This window comes from Schistocerca nitens, chromosome 3 (assembly GCF_023898315.1).
Source record: "Schistocerca nitens isolate TAMUIC-IGC-003100 chromosome 3, iqSchNite1.1, whole genome shotgun sequence".
Lineage (NCBI taxonomy): Eukaryota > Metazoa > Arthropoda > Insecta > Orthoptera > Acrididae > Schistocerca > Schistocerca nitens.
Window position 1 is genome coordinate 611,870,219 of NC_064616.1, and position 19,645 is coordinate 611,889,863.

The 19,645-nt window shown below is 42.7% G+C and overlaps 1 protein-coding gene across 1 annotated transcript in view; it reads right to left on the reverse strand.

Moving 5' to 3' along the window:
• The window catches only part of LOC126249359 (sine oculis-binding protein homolog), a 296,311-nt gene extending 277,806 nt beyond the window's left edge, over positions 1-18,505 (reverse strand). Inside the window, exon 1 of the mRNA XM_049951012.1 lies at positions 18,250-18,505. Coding sequence (XP_049806969.1) covers positions 18,250-18,505 — 256 coding nt within the window. The remainder of the gene's footprint in view (positions 1-18,249) is intronic.
• Between the last annotated feature and the right edge of the window lie 1,140 nt (positions 18,506-19,645).

Sequence of the window (19,645 nt, forward strand, 5' to 3'; positions counted from 1 at the left end):
TAATTAATAATGGTAATATTCTTCCTTGTCCGAAATCAGAACGTACCTTATCGGGAATGTGGAGGGATTTCTCTATCCTAAAAACCGATATGTGTACGTTACATGTACTGCAATACCCTAGCACCCGGTTTCCGCGTGTAGTGCACGCCTGATCTATTAAGGGGAGGGAGGACCTGCAAATCTCCACGCGGTTGCAGACGTCGATAAATCCGCATCCAGAATCGTCACAGAGTTGCCTGAACTTCTGGTTTAAGCCTTTCACTCAGTTTCCAACCAGAGGATCGTGGTCGGTGCTGATAACAGTGCTGCAAAACATTAGCTCTGCTTCCACCCCTTGAGTGAGGCTAGATGTCTTCATTGAAGCAGCCAGACACCGGTAACAATCGAAAATGGTCTCTGAACCCAGGTGGCAGGAGTTACTCGTGCCGACGTGAGCCATCATTTGCAGCCCGGTGCACCCAGTGCGCTCAATAGCAGCCGGCAGAGACTCCTCCACATCTTGGATGTGACCTCACAGCAAACAAACAAAGTGGATACGGGCCTTCTTTCTGGACCTGCCCGCTATTTCCCCAAGGGTCATCGCCACCCGCCATATGTTTGAGCTACAAGGAATACGTAATCCTATCTTCTGCACCTGTCAAGTCCTCTAAGGAGGATCAGCCATGGTCCTAACAGGTGAGGCATTTCACGCTAGCTCAGAAGTATTTTCAACAGTGGGCAGTACCTCAAACCTGGTTTTGAGGCATAAGGGGAAAGCCGTGCGATCAGTATCCACTTTTGCCTCCCTCCCCCCCCCCCCTCCCCCGCCAGAAATTTGCGACACCACCACTGTTCACCATGCACCAAAGGTAGCCTAAGTGTCGACCAGCAGACACCAGTGTATTGGTGGGCCCTGTAACATCAGGGACCTCACTCGGCTTTCCAGAGGTACTAAAGCTTTCGTCTCTGGTGCCCCAATGGCACTGCAGCCCAGGGCAGCAGCCTGAAGCCTGTCGACCGTGACCGACAGCTTCCAGGTTCTTGCAGACAGTGAGCAATTCCCACTGCATCTGCACACAAAAGGCACAGTCCCTATCCATCTTTAATCAATTTTCGATCTATACACAGAAGAACATAACACCAATACAAGTAGTGCCTGGATGTAATCTAAGTTCAGTTACTGTGTTATTTTGGTTTTTGCTACACTCCGAAGTCAGCTCACTCAAAGTAAATGCACTAAACTTAGAATAGGTTAGCATACACTTGTAAACACAGTAGCATACGCATATACGCTTCACTCCTTCGAAGAAGCACATGAGCACAAAATCTAAACCAGTCCTGTGTATAAACAGACACTACTAATGGTACTGATGCGTCCGCTCGGCTCCCCAAACTTTGGATACAGTTTGTGCTGCATATGATCGTATTTTATCTGTTTGCTCAGAAATTGCAGACCAGCCCATCATTTTCTTGGGTAAACGCCTAAAAACTACATTTAACCTGGTCGGTGGATCAGCCTTAATCGTTAGTTTACTACGCAGATTCTTTCCTGGTCTGGCGCAGCTTCCTGTTTCGGGATCTAGGGTGCTGCACGTTTCAGTACACGAGTAGGTCTTGCAGTTGTAACGCCGCGAGTCAATACTCAATAGCATTTATTGCACTGCTTCGCAGTACGGCTCGTAGCTTTGGAGCCGCAGGCGGTGATAGAAACAGCCGCTTGTATCTTAGCGTGACTCATTCGCACCTGTCGCTAGCCTAGCCGTGAGAAGCGGTACCTGTGTCAATTCGAGCGACAGAATATTCAAGCCCATAAGAATATAAAATAAACTATATTAAATATTATTCAATTTAGTTAAAAGTCAATATACTGCCCTTTGTTATTAAAAAGAAGATTGTCTAAAAATCTCAGCTTTCTAGCTGGCATACTTTAAGAGTTAGAGACAATTGCCTAAAACACCCCAAACCGACACTTGTAAGATTAAAGTCAGTTAGCATTCGCAACAGTTTCTCTTTTAACACCATTTGCAATCATTACTGAAGTTCATAAAATGTTATGTCAATTTGTTTGAATGTTCATAATTAGTAACGTTAACTATTTTTCATTTTCGTAATATAAAATTCAGAAAAGATCAGTATTTATTTAATGTGTTGTTGTGTGAATAAATGAGGGTGTATGTGGGACATACGAAAAAATTCAATATTATCTCAGGTTAAACATTACGTAACTGTTCGTGGGAAAGTGTTAAGCAAGCAAGTTGCAATGAAAAATGTAATTTCCCCACCTTGCTAATGACGTATGTCTTAGGGTACTTGCTTTTGTAAGAAGGCAGCCAGAATAGCCGTTTACAGAGTAATAGTTTTCTAAAGTTATTTCAAGATTAGTTTTCTTTTCGTTTGGGTTTGTTAAACGTTTTATTAATATTTGCATGATGAAATGACGTAAATGCATCTGTGAATGTTGATTGGCGTAAGGCAGTTTTAGCGCGAGAAAGAACTTGGAAGATAGTTTTGACTGGCTGGTCATTTTGAACAAGCAATCAGCGTTAAGCATTTCCCGCGCATTGCAAGTAGTTATAGGCCCTGGAATGAACAGCAGTAAGTCAGTCGCTGGCTAGCAGGTCATGTTGCACGTGTCTGTCTGTATCATGAGTAAAATGAAGAAGTCACTGGTTTCTCGGGTCCGGATTATATTGCCGTGAAAACAGTTGCATTTACGAACAGATTGTGAAAATCTGAGATTTTTGAAGTGATCTACTGGAAAGATAAATGCGTGTGAACTTTCGGCCTTTGTAAAAATCCGCGTGGCATGTTTCATACCCGTTTGTGGAATAGTTGGCGAGCAATTTTTGGTAATAGAAATCCACTGAAAAGGAGTGCAAGAGAAACTCATATATTGTAGCAGAGTATTGACTGTAGAACGCGTAACAGTTCGGATTGGACTTAAGTACATTTATTGCTAGCTAGTGTGTGTACTGGGTTGCATGAACTGTGAGCTAAGGACAGTGATGTTATTCGTTAATTAAATTCGGGCTGATGGCAAGTGTTTAAATTTGAACCTAAAGAAATAAAAGAACTCGCTGCAGAATTTTGTCATTTTTCTAAATAGATGAAGCAATCTCCCTCCACCCGAAAATTGTGTTATAAGATATTACAGGATAGCTTGCCGCCAGAGTTTACGCGTACTTTGCAAACGCAAGTATTGACGGCGTTTTTCTTCAGCGCTGCTTTTAACATCATCTAAACAGTATGTACGTATGCAGAGAAACGGGCTGGTGATCTGACGCCGTATTGAGGTAGGTGGAACTTTTGCAGTGAACAGTACGATGAGAGACAGTGAACAAAGACAGAGGACGCATTTTCTAACTCGCCCCGCCGCACAGTGTCATCCGCTAATTTAGTTAGAGGATACTATGGTTTACACAATTGGAGTTTTACAAATCACAAAAAATAAACCAGCAGCCTGTAATTTATTGACTAACTAATGAAGTACATTCTCACTGAGCGTAAATAGCCTTCTCAATATCGGAACCCTTTAGATATCCGAACCGTGTCTTTGAGAACATATTATACAGTCTGATGGTTAAAAACCTTCACTAAAATGTTCGAGAATGCTGCAAAAATAAAACTGGACGGATATTTGACTACATTTCTTTACTCCTTACCTTTCCAAGGGTTTAATTTCAATATATTCCTACGGTTAAGAAAAGTTGCATTGATAATTAACTGGTTACAGAAATAACTCAGAAGAACACGCTTAAATCAACTTTGTTATCTCATCATGACCACTAGTAATTTTTGATTTTGAAGATTTTATGGTACACATCAATTCTACTGGTATAGTAAGGGGCACATTCAAATTACTGAAGTTATTTGCAGTGGCTAGTCTGAGTTACTGCACTGAACCTGAAAACCACTTATTTTATGTGGCAGTTATGAAATGCATGTTAAAATGTTTTACAACACAGCAGACATCTGTTACCTAGGTATCACTTACTCCTAATTCTATCTTCTCGTCTTCATCTCTGATTATACTTGTCTCCACGTTCTGTATGTCCCATACTGCCTTAATTTTGTTACCTGATGCAACTATCTTTTCCTCACAATGCATTTGCATTAATGGCTTTATTACTATCTTCATTATTATGCAGTGTTTCTTGTAATGATTTATAGATACTCAGTACAACCATTCAGACCACACACAGGACATTTAATTCATGGTAGAATAAGTTCAAGCAAGGCAACGGCAGCCATTTCCAATAAAGCAAAGAAATGTCTTCGCATGCGCAGAACTGAAATTGCTGGCTGACAGATAGTCTGTAGACGCTGCATTTCCAATTTGTACCATGTTTTCAAACACAGAAGCCGCGATACATATGGCAATAAATGACGTAACGCGTGTGGAGCATTTTCTGTTGAATAATAATCGACTAGTTTATATAATTTACGTCTGAAAAATTCGGTGAAGCGTGTGGGGAAATGAAGAAAATAAGAGTAGTTGCAAACAAAATAACTTCACTGGCCTTCATCGTAATCACTATTAGCTCCTACACACTTCTGACATCGGTTGTGTAAAGCTGCTGGAAACTGTCAGCAAACGCTTGTTGTGAAATCGCTCGAAGCACCGTGGTCATGCATGCGTTATTGGATACCCGCAATGTCTGCGACTGTTTGTGAACGATAGTGCTTACACTGTCTTTGCTTATCTTCGACTTTCGTGCTTTCATTCTCAAAGACAGCTGCCGATTATGTGAAAGCATCCGTCAAACTCGCGTTATTGAAAAAAATGAAGCGTAAAATGGAGAAACACGTTAAATGAAGCTTTGCTTCAAATTAGGGAAAACGGCGATGGAGAGTCATGGAATGTTAATGCAAGTTCGCGGCGTTGAAACAGAGACGGAAAAAATGGTTCAAATGGCTCTGAGCACTATGGGAGTTAACATCTGTGGTCATCAGTCCCCTAGAACTTAGAACTACTTAAACCTAACTAACCTAAGGACATCACACACATGCATGCCCGAGGCAGGATTCGAACCTGCGACCGTAGCAGTCGCGCGGTTCCGGACTGAGCGCCTAGAACCGCGAGACCACCGCGGCCGGCCAGAGACGGAAAGAATGGCGTCGAGGATGGGCCGCGATCGGGTCAACAAGAACAATGAACACATTGAAAGAGTGCGACGGATGCTTGCGAATGATCGGCGGCTGTCTTCAAGGATGAGAGCAGAAGAGTTAAATATAAGCAAAGTGAGTGTAAGCACTATTTTTCAGGAACATTCCCTGATATACAACAGAGCTTGACCACGGCGCTTCGAGCGATTCCACAAGAATCTTTTGCCGTTAGTTTCCAAAAGCCTTACAGCCGGTGTCAGAAGTGTGTTAGAGCTAATGGTGATTAGCCAACAGAGCTATTTTCAAATGGTTCAAATGGCTCTGAGGACTATGGGACTTAACATGTGAGGTCATCAGTCCCCTAAACTTAGAACTAATTAAACCTAACTAACCTAAAGACATCACACACAACCATGCCTGAGGCAGGATTCGAACCTGCGACCGTAGCAGCAGCGCGGTTCCGGACTGAAGCGCCTAGAACCGCTCGGCCACAACGGCTGGCAGAGCTATTTTGTTTGTGACCATTCGCCAAACTCAGACACACCTTTTACGAGGGGTGCTGAAAGGTAATCCCGCCGTAATTTTTAAGTAAAATCTCTCAAGGTTTTTTAAATACAACAAACGTTATTAACATTTTATACCTCTCTTCTTCATGTCGACATATTTGCAGCCCTTTGTCGCTAGACGGCTCCGACTTGTAGTGTGTAAAATGGTGATGTGTAATGCAACTACAGTGGTGCATGAGAAACAGCGAACTGTATCGACTTTAGAATTCGGAGAGTTCGTCCACACATGGAGCATCCTCTCCTGCAGCATGACACTGCCCGACCACGCACGACCGTTGCGACGTCTGCAACACTCTAACGCCTTGGGTTCCCTGTCATCGATCATCCCCCATAGAGTCCCGACTTGGGCCCATCAGATTTTCATCTGTTTCCAGTACTTAAAAAAAACACCTTTGAAAAGTTGACATTGATAGTTGATAGGGCAACCAGATATGAGTTTGTGGTTCCGTCAACAAATTCAAACATTATACAGTGACGTTATAAACAAACTGGTATCTCGCTGGGAGAAATCTGTTCGTCGCCAGGGTGACTACGTTGAGAAGTTGAAATGTAGACATGAGGACGAAACTCAAGGAAAGGAAGAAAGAAAGTTTTAGATGTAAAAGCAGTGTTTACAATATGGAGTTATTCCTAAGTATGCACGTATTAATATTAAGGCAAACATGTACGTAGCTCAATTAGGTAAACGTAGACGCTATCGGATGTGGTTGTGTGAAGAAATTAAACAGAAGTTTAAAGGTAGAGACCTTCTTCGCATAGACCTATATCTTTTACACTTAAATGTTGTAGATATAGTACTCAAATTTTCATTCAATATCATTTTAAGAGCAGTCAACGATTTTGTAGAAAAAGAACGGTAAGAGGTCACAAAGAGACTTCAAAATAAATTTTAAGTACTGTTATCTAACAAAAATGGTTCAAAAGGCTCTGAGCACTATGGGACTTAACTTCTGAGGTCATCAGTCCCCTAGAACTAAGAACTACTTAAACCTAACTAACCTAAGGACATCACACACATCCATGCCCGAGGCAGGATTTGAACCTGCGACCGTAGCGGTCGCGCGGTTCCAGACTGTAGCGCTTAGAACCGCTCGGCCACTATTATCTAACAATTACCTATAAGAAGAAAAGAATAGCGATCATAATTTTAATTTTATGGCAAGGTTATCAACCTCTCAAGTGTAGATCTGAGGGCAAAAGAACACAGCTTACTACGTAAATGATGCAGTTGTACTTTAGCTCAGGAACAAAAACCCAGTAATATTCTATTTACACTGAAGAGCCAAACAAACTGATACACCTGTCTGATATCATGTAGGGCCCACGCGAGCACGCAGAAGTGCCGCAACACGACGTGGAATAATGGACTCGACTAATGTCTGAAGTAGTGCAGGACAGAACTGATACCATGAATCCTGCAGGGCTGTCCATAACTCGCTAAGAGTACTAGGGGGTGGAGATCTCTTCTGAACAGCATGTTGCAAAGCGTTACATATATGCTCAATAATGTTCATGTCTGGCGTGTTTGGTGGCTAGCGGAAGCGTTTAAACTCAGAAGAGTGTTCCTGGAGCCGCTCTGTAGCAACTATGGATGTGTGGGGTGTCGCATTGTCCTGCTGGAACTGCCCAAGTCCGTAGGAATGCAGAATTTAGATGAACGGATGAACGTGATCAGACAGAATGCTTACGTACGTGTCACCCGTCAGTCGTATCATTCCAACTGCACACGTCCCACACCATTACAGAGCCTCCATCACCTTCAACAATCCCCTGCTGACATGAAGCTATCTCCATACCCGTACACGTCCACCCGCTCAATGGAATTTGAAAAGAGACTCGTCCGACCAGGCAACATGTTTCCAGTCATCAACAGTCCAATGTCAGTGCTGACGGGCCCAGGCGAGGCGTAAAGCTTTGTGTTGTGCAGTCATCAGGGGTACACGAGTGGACCTTCGGCTCTGAAAGCTCATACAGACGATATTTCGTTGAATTGTTTACACGCTGACACTTGTTGATTGCCCAACATTGAAATCTGCAGCAATTTGCGGAAGGGTTGCACTTCTATCACGTTGAACGATTCTCTTCAGTCATCGGTCGTCCCGTTCTTGCAGAATGTTTTTTCCGGCAGCGGCGATGTCGGAAATTTGTTTTACCGGATACCTGATATTCACGGTACAATCGTGAAATGGTCGTACGGGAAAATCCCCACTTCATCCCTGCCTCAGAGATGCTGTGTCCCATCGCTCGTGTGCCGACTATAACACCACGTTCAAACTCACTTAAATCTCGATAATCTGTTATAGTAGAGCAGTAACCGATCTAACAATCGAGCCAGACACTTTTTGTCTTATATAGGCGTTGCCGACCACAGAGCCGTATGGTTCAAATGGCTCTGAGCACTATGGGACTCAACATCTTAGGTCATAAGTCCCCTAGAACTTAGAACTACTTAAACCTAACTAACCTAAGGACATCACACACACCCATGCCCGAGGCAGGATTCGAACCTGCGACCGTAGCAGTCCCGCGGTTCCGGACTGCAGCGCCAGAACCGCTAGACCACCGCGCAGAGCCGTATTCTGCCTGTTTTCGTATATCTCTATTTCAATACGCAAGGCTATACCAGTTTGTTTGGCGCTTCAGTGTAAGATTGGACATATTAAAAGTAGTATTAGAAGCTGCAAAAATTCTCATTGTTGAAGAGAATAGCATTACAAGTAAAGTAGCCATGATTACTGATATACACAGCAATAACAATATACATAAAGATGGAAGGAAATGTTATGAAGAAATGCGCAGTTTACGTATTAGCAACAGAAAATTAACTATACATAATGCTTTGGCGTTAAAGGCATATAAGGGGAATACAGTTGTTCTAACGGAAAAGAGAAATATGTCCAAAAAACCTTACATTTCTTACGCATTCATAGGGACGCAAATAATAAATATCAAGCTAATGTGAAGAAAGCGCTAGTCTAACATAAATTCTTGCTCCGATGGAAGGATTTGGGTTTGGCGATTGGCTGGAGAGCGTTACCTGCCATCATCTGTAGTGCGAACAATGAAGTAGGAACGAAGTGATGTTGCAGTGTGGGGGTGTTTTTCGTGGTTAGGGTGCGGTTCCTTTACCGCACTTATGAAAATGCTAAATAGCGAAGGATATGAACACATTTTATAAAATCATGTTCTTCGTACAGCAGAGGAACGGTTCGGAGACAATGATTGTGACCATCAGCGTGCCAGTTTACCCTGTCATAAAGCAGTATCACTAACTTAAGCGCAATAAAGTTCCTGAAATGGACTGGTCTGCCCAGAGTCCCGACCTCAACCCAATGGTACAAAATGGTTCAAATGGCTCTGAGCACTATGGGACTTAACTGCTGAGGTCATCAGTCCCCTAGAACTTAGAACTACTTAAACCTAACTAACCTAAGGACATCACACACACCCATGCCCGAGGCAGGATTCGAACCTGCGACCGTAGCGGTCGCGGTTCCAGACTGTAGCACCTAGAACCGCTCGGCCACCCCGGCCGGCCCCAATGGAACACTTCTGGAATGAGTCATAATGTCGACTTTCCTTCAGAGCCTAGCGTCTAATACAACTATCTGCTCTATGTTCAGTTATTGAGAAATAATAGGCTGCCATTCCTCCGTAGACATTTAGACACTAGTTGGGTTGGGTTGATTGCGGAGGGGGGTGGGGGGGAGGAGGGGAGGAAACCAGACAGCGAGGGCATCGGTCTCATCGCATCAGGGTAGGATAGGGAAGGAAGTCGGCCGTCCCCTTTCAAAGGAACCATCCCGGCATTTGCCTGGAGCGATTAAGGGAAATCAGACATTCAGATGCTTCATTCAAAGTGTTTCCAGGAAAGTTCAGGCCCAGTACGTACTAACAGGTGTTTTGGATACTTTTGATCTAATAATGTACATGCTTTGTTCATATGTAATATTTGTTAGCAGTGCCATATCTAAGTAAACGACGTCCACTTTTTTTGAAGAGTTTACAGTGTTTACAACACATGATTTTACGAATCATTAATTGTTTGAACGATTGGTTAATATAATGCATAATTTTTTGATTTCTGCAGCACCTCTTGGCGTTATTTTGCTTTACAATGGAAGGTCGAGTAAAACATTAGTGACGTAAGCAAGAAACAATTTTATTATCATCCAGTCAATGTCCAGACTACATAAGATTTTTGAAATAATACAGTAGAATTATAACTGCTTTTTCTCTATTCTCGGAACAGTCCATTTTGCTCTTCTCCAGAAATCTGGAATTTGTTCCATAGATCATACATCATTTCGTAATGATGTGAAACGTGTCACTTTAACATAAGTTTTCTTTACACAAAATAATTAATTAATCTTTTATTTTTATTCTTTTCATTTTTTACAGCTACTACATCATATCTAAGAATTCATCTATTGAGTAGAAGGAGTTGCTATTCAGAAATTCCTTTACTTTGCTTTTAAATGTTGGTTGGCTATCTGTCAGGCGTTTAATACTATTTGGCAGAAGACCAAAGATTTTTATGGCAGCATAATTCACTCCTTTCTGTGCCAAAGTGACATTTAATCCAAAATAGTGAAGATCATCATTTCTTCTTGTTTTGTAGCTATGCAATTAGCTGTTATTTTTGAATTGGGATTGGTTATTAATAACAAATTTCATAAGTGAATATATGTATTGCGAAGGTACTGTGAATATTCCGCATTCCCTAAATAAATGTCTGGAAGATGATCTTGGGAGGGCTCCAGTTATTATTCTGATTACACGCTTTTGTGCAATGAATACTTTCTCTCTTAATGATGAATTACCCCAAAATTTGATGCCATATGAAAGCAGTGAATGAAAATAGGCACAGTAGGCTAATTTACTGATACGTTTATCATCAAAATTTGCAATAACCCTAATAGCATAAGTAGCTGAACCTAAGCGTTTCAGCAGATCATCGATGTGTTTCTTCCAATTCAATTTCTCATCAATGCACACACCCAGAAATTTTGAGTATTCTGCCTTAGCAAGAGACTTCTGTTCTTAGTCTGTATTTATCGATGGTGGGCTCTAGGCGCTCCAGTCTGGAATCGCGCGACCGCTACGGTCGCAGGTTCGAATCCTGCCTCGGACATGGATGTGTGTGATGTCCTTAGGTTAGTTGGGTTTAAGTGGTTCTAAGTTCTAGGGGACTGATAACCTCAGAAGCGTAGTCCCATAGTGCTCAGAGCCATTTGAACCATTTATCGATGGTGTTATGCCATTTACGGTACAGAATTGTATAAACTGTGTTTTCTCAAAATTTTGTGAGAGTCCATTTGCAGAGAACCACTTGATAATTTTCTGAAAGATACTATTTACAATTTCCTCAGCTGATTCTTCTTTGTTGAGTGTGATTATCAGCAAAAAGTACTAGCTTCGCATCTTCATGAATATAGGGTGGCAAGTCGTATGTATATATAATACCACTGGATATATATATAATACCACTGGCCATTAAAATTGCTGCACCACGAAGATGACGTGCAACAGACGCGAAATTTAACCGACAGGAAGAAGATGCTGTGATATGCAAATGATTAGCTTTTCAGAGCATCCACACAATGTTGGCGCCGGTGGCGACACCTACAACGTGCTGACTTGAGGAAAGTTTCCAACCGATTTCTCATACACAAACAGCAGTTGACCGGCGTTGCCTGGTGACAAGTTGTTGTGATGCCTCGTGTAAGGAGGAGAAATGCGTACCATCACGTTTCCGACTTTGATAAAGGTCGGATTGTAGCCTATCGCGATTGCGGTTTATCGTATCGCGACATTACTGCTCGCGTTGGTCGAGATCCAATGACTGTTAGCAGAATATGGAATCGGTGGGTTCTGGAGGTTAATACGGAACGCCGTGCTGGATCCCAACGGCCTCGTATCACTAGCAGTCGAGATGACAGGCATCTTATCCGCATGGCTGTAACCTATCGTGCAGCCACGTCTCGATCCCTGAGACAGCAGATGGGGACGTTAGCAAGACAACAACCAGCTGCACGAACAGTTCGACGACATTCGCAGTAGCATGGACTATCAGCTCGGAGACCATGGCTGCGGTTACCCTGACGCTGCATCACAGACAGGAGCGCCTGAGATGGTGTACTCAACGACGAACCTCGGTGCACGAATGGCAAAACGTCATTTTTTTCGGATGAATCCAGGTTCTGTTTACAGCATCATGATGGTCGCATCCGTGTTTAGCGAGCCATACTGGCGTATCACCCAGTGTGATGGTATGGGGTGCCATTGGTTACATGTCTCGGTCACCTCTTGTTCGCATTGACAGCACTTTGAACAGTGGACGTTACATTTCAGATGTGTTAAGACCCATGGCTCTACCCTTCATTCGATCCCTGCGAAACCCTAGATTTCAGCAGGATAATGCACGACCGCATGTCGTAGGTCCTGTACGGGCCTTTCTGGATACAGAAAATGTTCGACTGCTGCCCTGGCCAGCACATTCTCCAGATCTCCACCAAATTGAAAACGTCTGGTCAATGGTGGCCGAGCAACTGGCTCGTCACAATACGCAAGTCACTACTCTTGATGAACTGTGGTATCGTGTTGAAGCTGCATGGGCAGCTGTACCTTTATATGCCACCCCAGCTCTGATTGACTCAATGCCCAGGCGTATGGAGGCCGTTATTATGGCCAGAGGTGGTTGTTCTGGATACTGATTTCTCAGGGTCTATGCACCCAAATTGCGTGAAAATTTAATCCTTCGCAGGAGAGCTTCCGTAAAGTTTGGAAGGTAGGAGACGAGGTACTGGCAGAAGTAAAGCTGTGAGGACGGGGCGAGAGTCGTGCTTGGGTGGCTCAGTCGGTAGAGCGCTTGCCCGCGAAAGGTAAACGTCCCGAGTTCGAGTCTCGGTCCGGCACACAATTTTAATCTGTCAGGAAGTTTCATTTCAGCGCACACTCCGCTGTAGAGTGAAAATTTCATTCTAGAAACATCCCCCAGGCTGTGGCTAAGCCATGTCTCCGCAATATCCTTTCTTTCAGGAGTGCTAATTCTGCAGATTCGCAGGAGAGCTTCTGTAAAATTTGGAAGGTAGGAGACGATGTACTTGCAGAAGTAAAGCTGTGAGGACGGGGCGTGAGTCCTGCTTGGGTAGCTCATTCGGTAGAGCGCTTGCCCGCGAAAGGCAAAGGTCCCGAGTTCGAGTCTCGGTCCGGCACACAGTTTTAATCTGCCAGGAAGTTTCAGGTTTTAAATTGTAAGACATTTCCAGGGGCAGATGTGGACTCTTACCACAATCTATTGGTTATGAACTGTAGATGAAAACTGAAGAAACTGCAAAAATGTGGTAGTTTGAGGACGTTACATTTCTGGATAAACTGAAAGAACCAGAGGTTGTAAAGAGTTTCAGGGAGAGCATTAGGGAACGATTGACAGGAATGGGGAAAAGAAATATAGTAGACGAAAAATGGGTAGCTTTGAGAGACGAAATAGTGAAGGCAGCAGAGGATCACGTAGGTAAAAAGACGAGGGCTAATAGAAATCCTTTGGTAACAGAAGAGATACTGAGTTTAATTGATGAAAGGAGAAAATACAAAAATGCAGTAAATGAAACAGGCAAAAAGGAGTACAAACGTCTCAAAAATGAGATCGACAGGAAGAGCAAAATGGCTAAGCAGGGATGGCTAGAGGACAAATGTAAGGATGTAGAGGGCTATCTCACTAGGGGTAAGATAGATACTGCTTACAGGAAAATTAAAGAGACCTTCGGAGAAAAGAGAACCACTTGTATGAATATCAAGAGCTTTGATGGAAACCCAGTTCTATGCAAAGAAGGGAAAGCAGAAAGGTGGAAGGGGTATATAGAGGGTCTATACAAGGGTGACGTACTTAAGGACAATATTATGGAAATGGAAGAGGAGGTAGATGAAGATGAAATGGGAGATATGATACTGCGTAAACAGTTTGACAGAGCACTGAATGGCTCAAATGGCTCTGAGCACTATGGGACTCAACTGCTGAGGTCATTAGTCCCCTAGAACTTAGAACTACTTAAACCTAACTAACCTAAGGACATCACAAACATCCATGCCCGAGGCAGGATTCGAACCTGCGACCGTAGCGGTCTTGCGGTTCCAGACTGCAGCGCCTTTAACCGCACGGCCACTTCGGCCGGCTAGAGCACTGAAAGACCTGAGTCGAAACAAGGCCCACGGAGTAGACAACATTCCATTAGAACTACTGACAGCCTTGGGAGAGCCAGCCCTGACAAAACTATACCATCTGGTGTGCAAGATGTATGAGACAGGCGAAATACCCTCAGACTTCAAGAAGAATATAATAATTCCAATCCCAAAGAAAGCAAGCGTTGAAAGATGTGAAAATTACCATACTATCAGTTTAATAAGCCACGGCTCCAAATACTAACAAGATTCCTTTACAGACGAATGGAAAAACTGGTAGAAGCCGACCTCGGGGAAGATCAGTTTGGATTCCGTAGAAATCTTGGAACACGTGAGGCAATATTGACCCTACGACTTATCTTAGATAATTGATTAAGGAAAGGCAAACCTACGTTTCTATCATTTGTAGACTTAGAGAAAGCTTTTGACAGTGTTGACTGGAATACACTTTCAAACTCTGAAGATGGCAAGGGTAAAATACAAGGAGCAAAAGGCTATTTACAATTTGTACAGAAACCAGATGGCAGTTATAAGAGTCGAGGGGCATGAAAGGGAAGCAGTGGTTGGGAAGGGAGTGAGACAGGGTTGTAGCCTATCCGCGATGTTATTCAATCTGTATATTGAGCAAGCAGAAAGGGAAACAAAAGAAAAATTCGGAGTAGGGATTAAAATCCAGGGAGAAGAAATAAAAACTTTGAGGTTCTCCGATGACATTGTAATTCTGTCAGAGACAGCAAAGGCCTTGGAAGAGCAGTTGAACGGAAAGGACAGTGTCTTGAAAGAAGGATATAAGATGAACATCAACAAATGCAAAACGAGGATAATGGAATGTAGTCGAATTAAATCGGTTGATGCTGCGGAAATTAGATTAGGAAATGAGAAACTGAAAGCAGTAAATGAGTTTTGCTATTTGGGGAGCAAAATAACTGATAATGGTCGAAGTAGAGAGGATATAAAATGTGAACTGGCAATGGCAAGGAAATCGTTTCTGAAGAAGAGAAATTTGTTAACATCGAGTATAGATTTAAGTGTCGGGAAGTCGTTTCTGAAAGTATTTGTATGGTGTGTAGCCATGTATGGAAGTGAAACGAGGACGATAAATAATTTAGACAAGAAGAGAATAGAAGCTTTCGCTATTTGGTGCTACAGAAGAATGCTCAAGATTAGATGGGTAGAACACATAACTAAAGAGGAGGTATTGAATAGAATTGGAGAGAAGAGAAATTTGTGGCACAACTTGACTAGAAGAAGGGATCAGTTGGTAGGGCATATTCTCAGGCATCAAGGGATCACACATTGGAGGGCAGCGTGGAGGGTAAAAATCGTAGAGGGGGACCAAGAGATGAATACACTAAACAGATTCAGAAGGATGTAGGTTGCAGTAGGTACTGGGAGATGAAGAAGCTAGCACAGAATAGAGTAGCATGGAGAGCTGCATCGAACCGGTCTCTGGACCGAAGACCACAACAACAACATCACAGCACAAGCATACAGAGATGTTTTAAGCACCTTCTTGTGTCCCACTGTTGAATAGAAATTCGGGAATGACGATTGCATCTTTCAACACGATCGAGCACCTGTTCATAATGCACGCTCTGTGGCGGAGTGGTTACACGAAAATAACATCCGTGTAATCGACTGACCTGCACAGATTCCTGACCTGAATCCTGTAGAGCACTGTTAGGATGTTTTGGAACGCCCACTTTGTGCCAGGCCTCACAGATCGACACCGATACCTTTCCTCAGTGCAGCACTTCGTGAAGAATGGACTGCCATTCCCCAACAAACCTTCTAACACCTGACTGAACGTATGCCTGGGAGGGTGGAAGTTGTCTTCAAGGCTAAGTGTGGGCCGCCGACATACTGAATTCTAGCATTGGCGTTGGAGGGCCTCACGAATTTGTAAGTCATTTTCAGCCAGGTGTCCGCATACTTTTGATCACATAGTGTAGCATTTTCTGTTGAAAAGCCTTTCTGAAAAACAAATTGACATTTTGTTAGCACTGCATTTTTACAAATATGTGATGCTACTCTTGAATACATTACTTTTTCAAGAATTTTGGATAAAGCTGTCAGAAGTGAGATTGGGCGGTAGTTGTTAGCATCTGATCTATCCCCTTTTTTATGCAATGGTTTAATACTAGCGTATTTCAGTGTATCTGGAAAAATGCTCTGTTTCAGTCAGCTACTAGATATGTGGCTGAGAGTCCTACTTATTTATTGGGAACAAGCTTTTAGTACTCTGTTGGAAATGCCACCAATTCCATGTGAGCTTTTACTTTTGAGTGAATTTATTATCTTCCTAATTTCCGTTGGAAAGGTAGTTTGATTTTCAATTTTATTAAATTGCATAGGTACTGCCTCTTCCACATACTGCCTTGCATTTCCTAATGAAAAGCTGTATCCTATTTTCTCTACAACACCTAAAAATGATTATTGAAAATGTTTTCTAGTTCTGACTTCTTGTTAACAAACTTTTCATTGAGTTTGATAGAAATACTCTCTTCCTGTGCTCTCGGTTGCCCTGTTTCCCTTTTAACAATATTCCAAATTGTTTTAATTTTATTATCAGATGTGTTAATGTCAGGCATAATGGATATACTTCTGGACTTTTTAATAACTTTTCTTAATACAGTGCAGTAGTTTTTCTAGTGTTTCACTGTTTTGGAATCATTACTCCTCTTAGCTATAAGATACATTTCCCTTTTCTGTTTACAAGATATTTTTATCCCTTTAGAAAGCCATGGCTTTTTACATGGCTTCTTACAATTATATTTCACTGTTTTCTTAGGAAAATTGTTTTCAAATATACTCACAAAGGTATTATGAAATAGGTTAAATTTTAAATTAGCATCATGTTCCGTGTACGCCTCATCCCAGTCTAACTGTTACAAGCTTTTCCTAAAATTTAGAATCATTAAATCGTTAATTGAACGCACTATTTTGGAGGACTGTTTTGCATTATTGTTTGGAGCTGTGTCGTAAACTGTAACTAGCTTAACTAGCTGTGCATCATGATCAAACAGACCATTCATAAGAGGAAAAGTTTTTATTTGATAAAATTTATCTTGGTCTACGGAAACATTATCTATCAGTGTGCTGCTTTCCTGTACCACCCGAGTAGGAAAATCCATAAGCGACGTCTCTTTGAAAGAACCAAGTAATACTTCCAGCTCAAGCTCACTACTGGACTCTTTCAGAAAATCTACATTGAAATCCCCACAAACAATAATTTGTTTCCCTCTGGCTGACAGATAGCACAACAAAGAATCCAAGTTTTTCAAAAATAGCTGAAAATTTCCCAATGGTGACCTATACACGGCTAAAGTTATGAAAGTGCCATTATTTAGTTTAAGCCTACACACACATGCTTCTATATGTTGCTCTACACAAAACTTTTTAGTTTCCAAATTTTTCACACTATGACAGATTTTAACGTATATGGCAAGTCCTCCTCTCTCCATGGTGTCTCCCTTACATGTGCTGAACTAAATCACACTTACATGTGATGTACTCTCTTTTCCATTCTTGTGTCCCTCCGTGGCAGCCGTCGAGAAAGTTCCTTGACAGATTTTATTCGTGGCGTATAAGCGACGTCAGCGCAGCATATGTGGCGGCAACTTGAACTAACAATTGTGAACAACAGATGTGCATTCGACAAGTCAGTTAAGAGCAGGCGGTGTTAGAGGACGTGCGGCCGTTGTGGATCAACGTTGTTGTGTTACAAGTAGCAATGGAGCAGCATCCCTAAATCAAATCTTTAAGACATCCTCCAGAACGTTTTGAGGCAGAGAAAAAGTTGTTCAGATTTTGTCCCGTGCACCTTCACTCCCAAACAAAAGAAACGACGCGTGACGCATGGGCACCTGCCGCGACTTGATTGAAATGCAAAACGCGGACAGTTTTTTTCTGAAAGAAATCGTAACTTCTGACGAGACTTAGTGTTATCAATACGAACCTACCACAAAATGGCATTCAGAAACTGACATGAACATTCAACGCTTTGACAACATAACCGTCATTCTAGCCAATGTGCTGCACGATTTGAACAGTAACCCATAGGAAGGCTTCTCTGACAGTTTCACGTGGTGGAATGAACGTTCTGTACGTTGTATTCAAGTGGAAGAGACTACGTAGAACATCTAAGGCATTAAAACTACTGTTTTAACATTTTTCGGTTTTTATTAATCCAGCCTCAAAACTTTTTGGACTACCAGGGTGTTGTAGTTGGGCAAATTTTTAAAGCATGAAGATCTTTGGGCGTTGCGCTTAGATAGTTGCAGTTCGACATGAAGTTTACCACTTTATGTAGAAGTCACTAGTCTCAATACACGACCAATCTTCCAAGGAATGTGCCCGGCATGGATGTTGCAAAGGAAAGCGCTTGTGAACGACAGACGTGTTTTAGCGAGCAGACCTGGGCTGGTGGCGGTGGGGCTGGCGCTGCTGTCGCCGTCGGGGTCGGTGTCGCCGTCGGCGTCGGGCAGCGCAGGAGCAGCGGCGGCGTTGCCGGCAGCGGGGGCGGGCGGGGGCGTGGGCGGCTGCAGGCGCGGCTGGTGGCGCTGCGGTGGTCGCGGCCGCGGCGCGGGGGCGGCGAAGTGGCGCAGGCTCAGCCCCTGCGTGTCGCGGCTGTCCACCTTGTCGTAGCCGTACCACCCCAGCAGCTCGTTCATCGCCGTCTCCGCGTACTCCTGCACACAACGTCAAACTTGTGAGTCAGAATACAGGGAGACACTCAGGCGCATTTTCTCTGGAGCTCGGTCAGATATTTGTAGCCAGGGGACCCGTGAGAAACTTTCGCTCTTTTGTAGTTTTAAATAATAAAAGTGTTTGGAGTAAGTGTGAGCATTGGCATAAGGGTAGTTGTGGGGATGAAAAGAAAGTATCTTTCAAAATGAACCGAGTGACGTGACATTATAATAATTAATTTATGATACTTCCTCGTGTGTACATTTCCTTGAATATAATTTTGCAAAAATTATTGACAGAGCGTTACAATACCTCCGTGTAAACGATATTTGACATAAGAATGTTAACTTTGTGTACGTGTTCTTTTTCATTTTCCTTAAGGGATAGGGGCAGAGCTAACGGACTATCGCAGTGGTCACGGTTATCATCTATGACAACGCTGTAAACACATTATCAAATTCATAAGTACTTTAAAACAAATAAAACCGTATTTTCAATTAGATAATATGAAAATGGGAGTCCCTTATTCGTGATAGATAAGTTAGCTTCGTAAACTATACGTACGAAGCTGGGCATCGATGATGCTCTTTTGCCTACTCATTGTTAAAATTTTCCACAAATAGTAAGTTTTAGCAGTGTCACAAACTGGCTAGATAATGTTTGTGAAGATACTTCATTCATCCCTGTACTCGTTGAGAAAAAGGGATGTTGACTTGAGAAATAATATACGTGATTTAATTTCGGCAATGTGTAGATAGTCAGCCGAAACAGATATTGTTCGTCACGGATGTAATGCCATACCCGTTGTCAATGGAAAACATTAGTTTATTCCACTTCGCAAACAACGTATTTTTAATTTTATGTTCTCATTTGACAGAGCTGTTCCAGAGGAGTCTAGTGCCATATTAGGCGTAACTGTAGGTGCTAACAGAGACGGCAAAACACTATGAGCCGGCCGCGGTGGTCTAGCGGTTCTAGGCGCTCAGTCCGGAACCGCGCGACTGCTACGGTCGTAGTTTCGACTCCCGCCTCAGGCATGGATGTGTGTGATGTCCTTAGGTTAGTTAGGTTTAAGTAGTTCTAAGTTCTAGGGGACTGATGACCACAGATGTTAAGTCCCATAG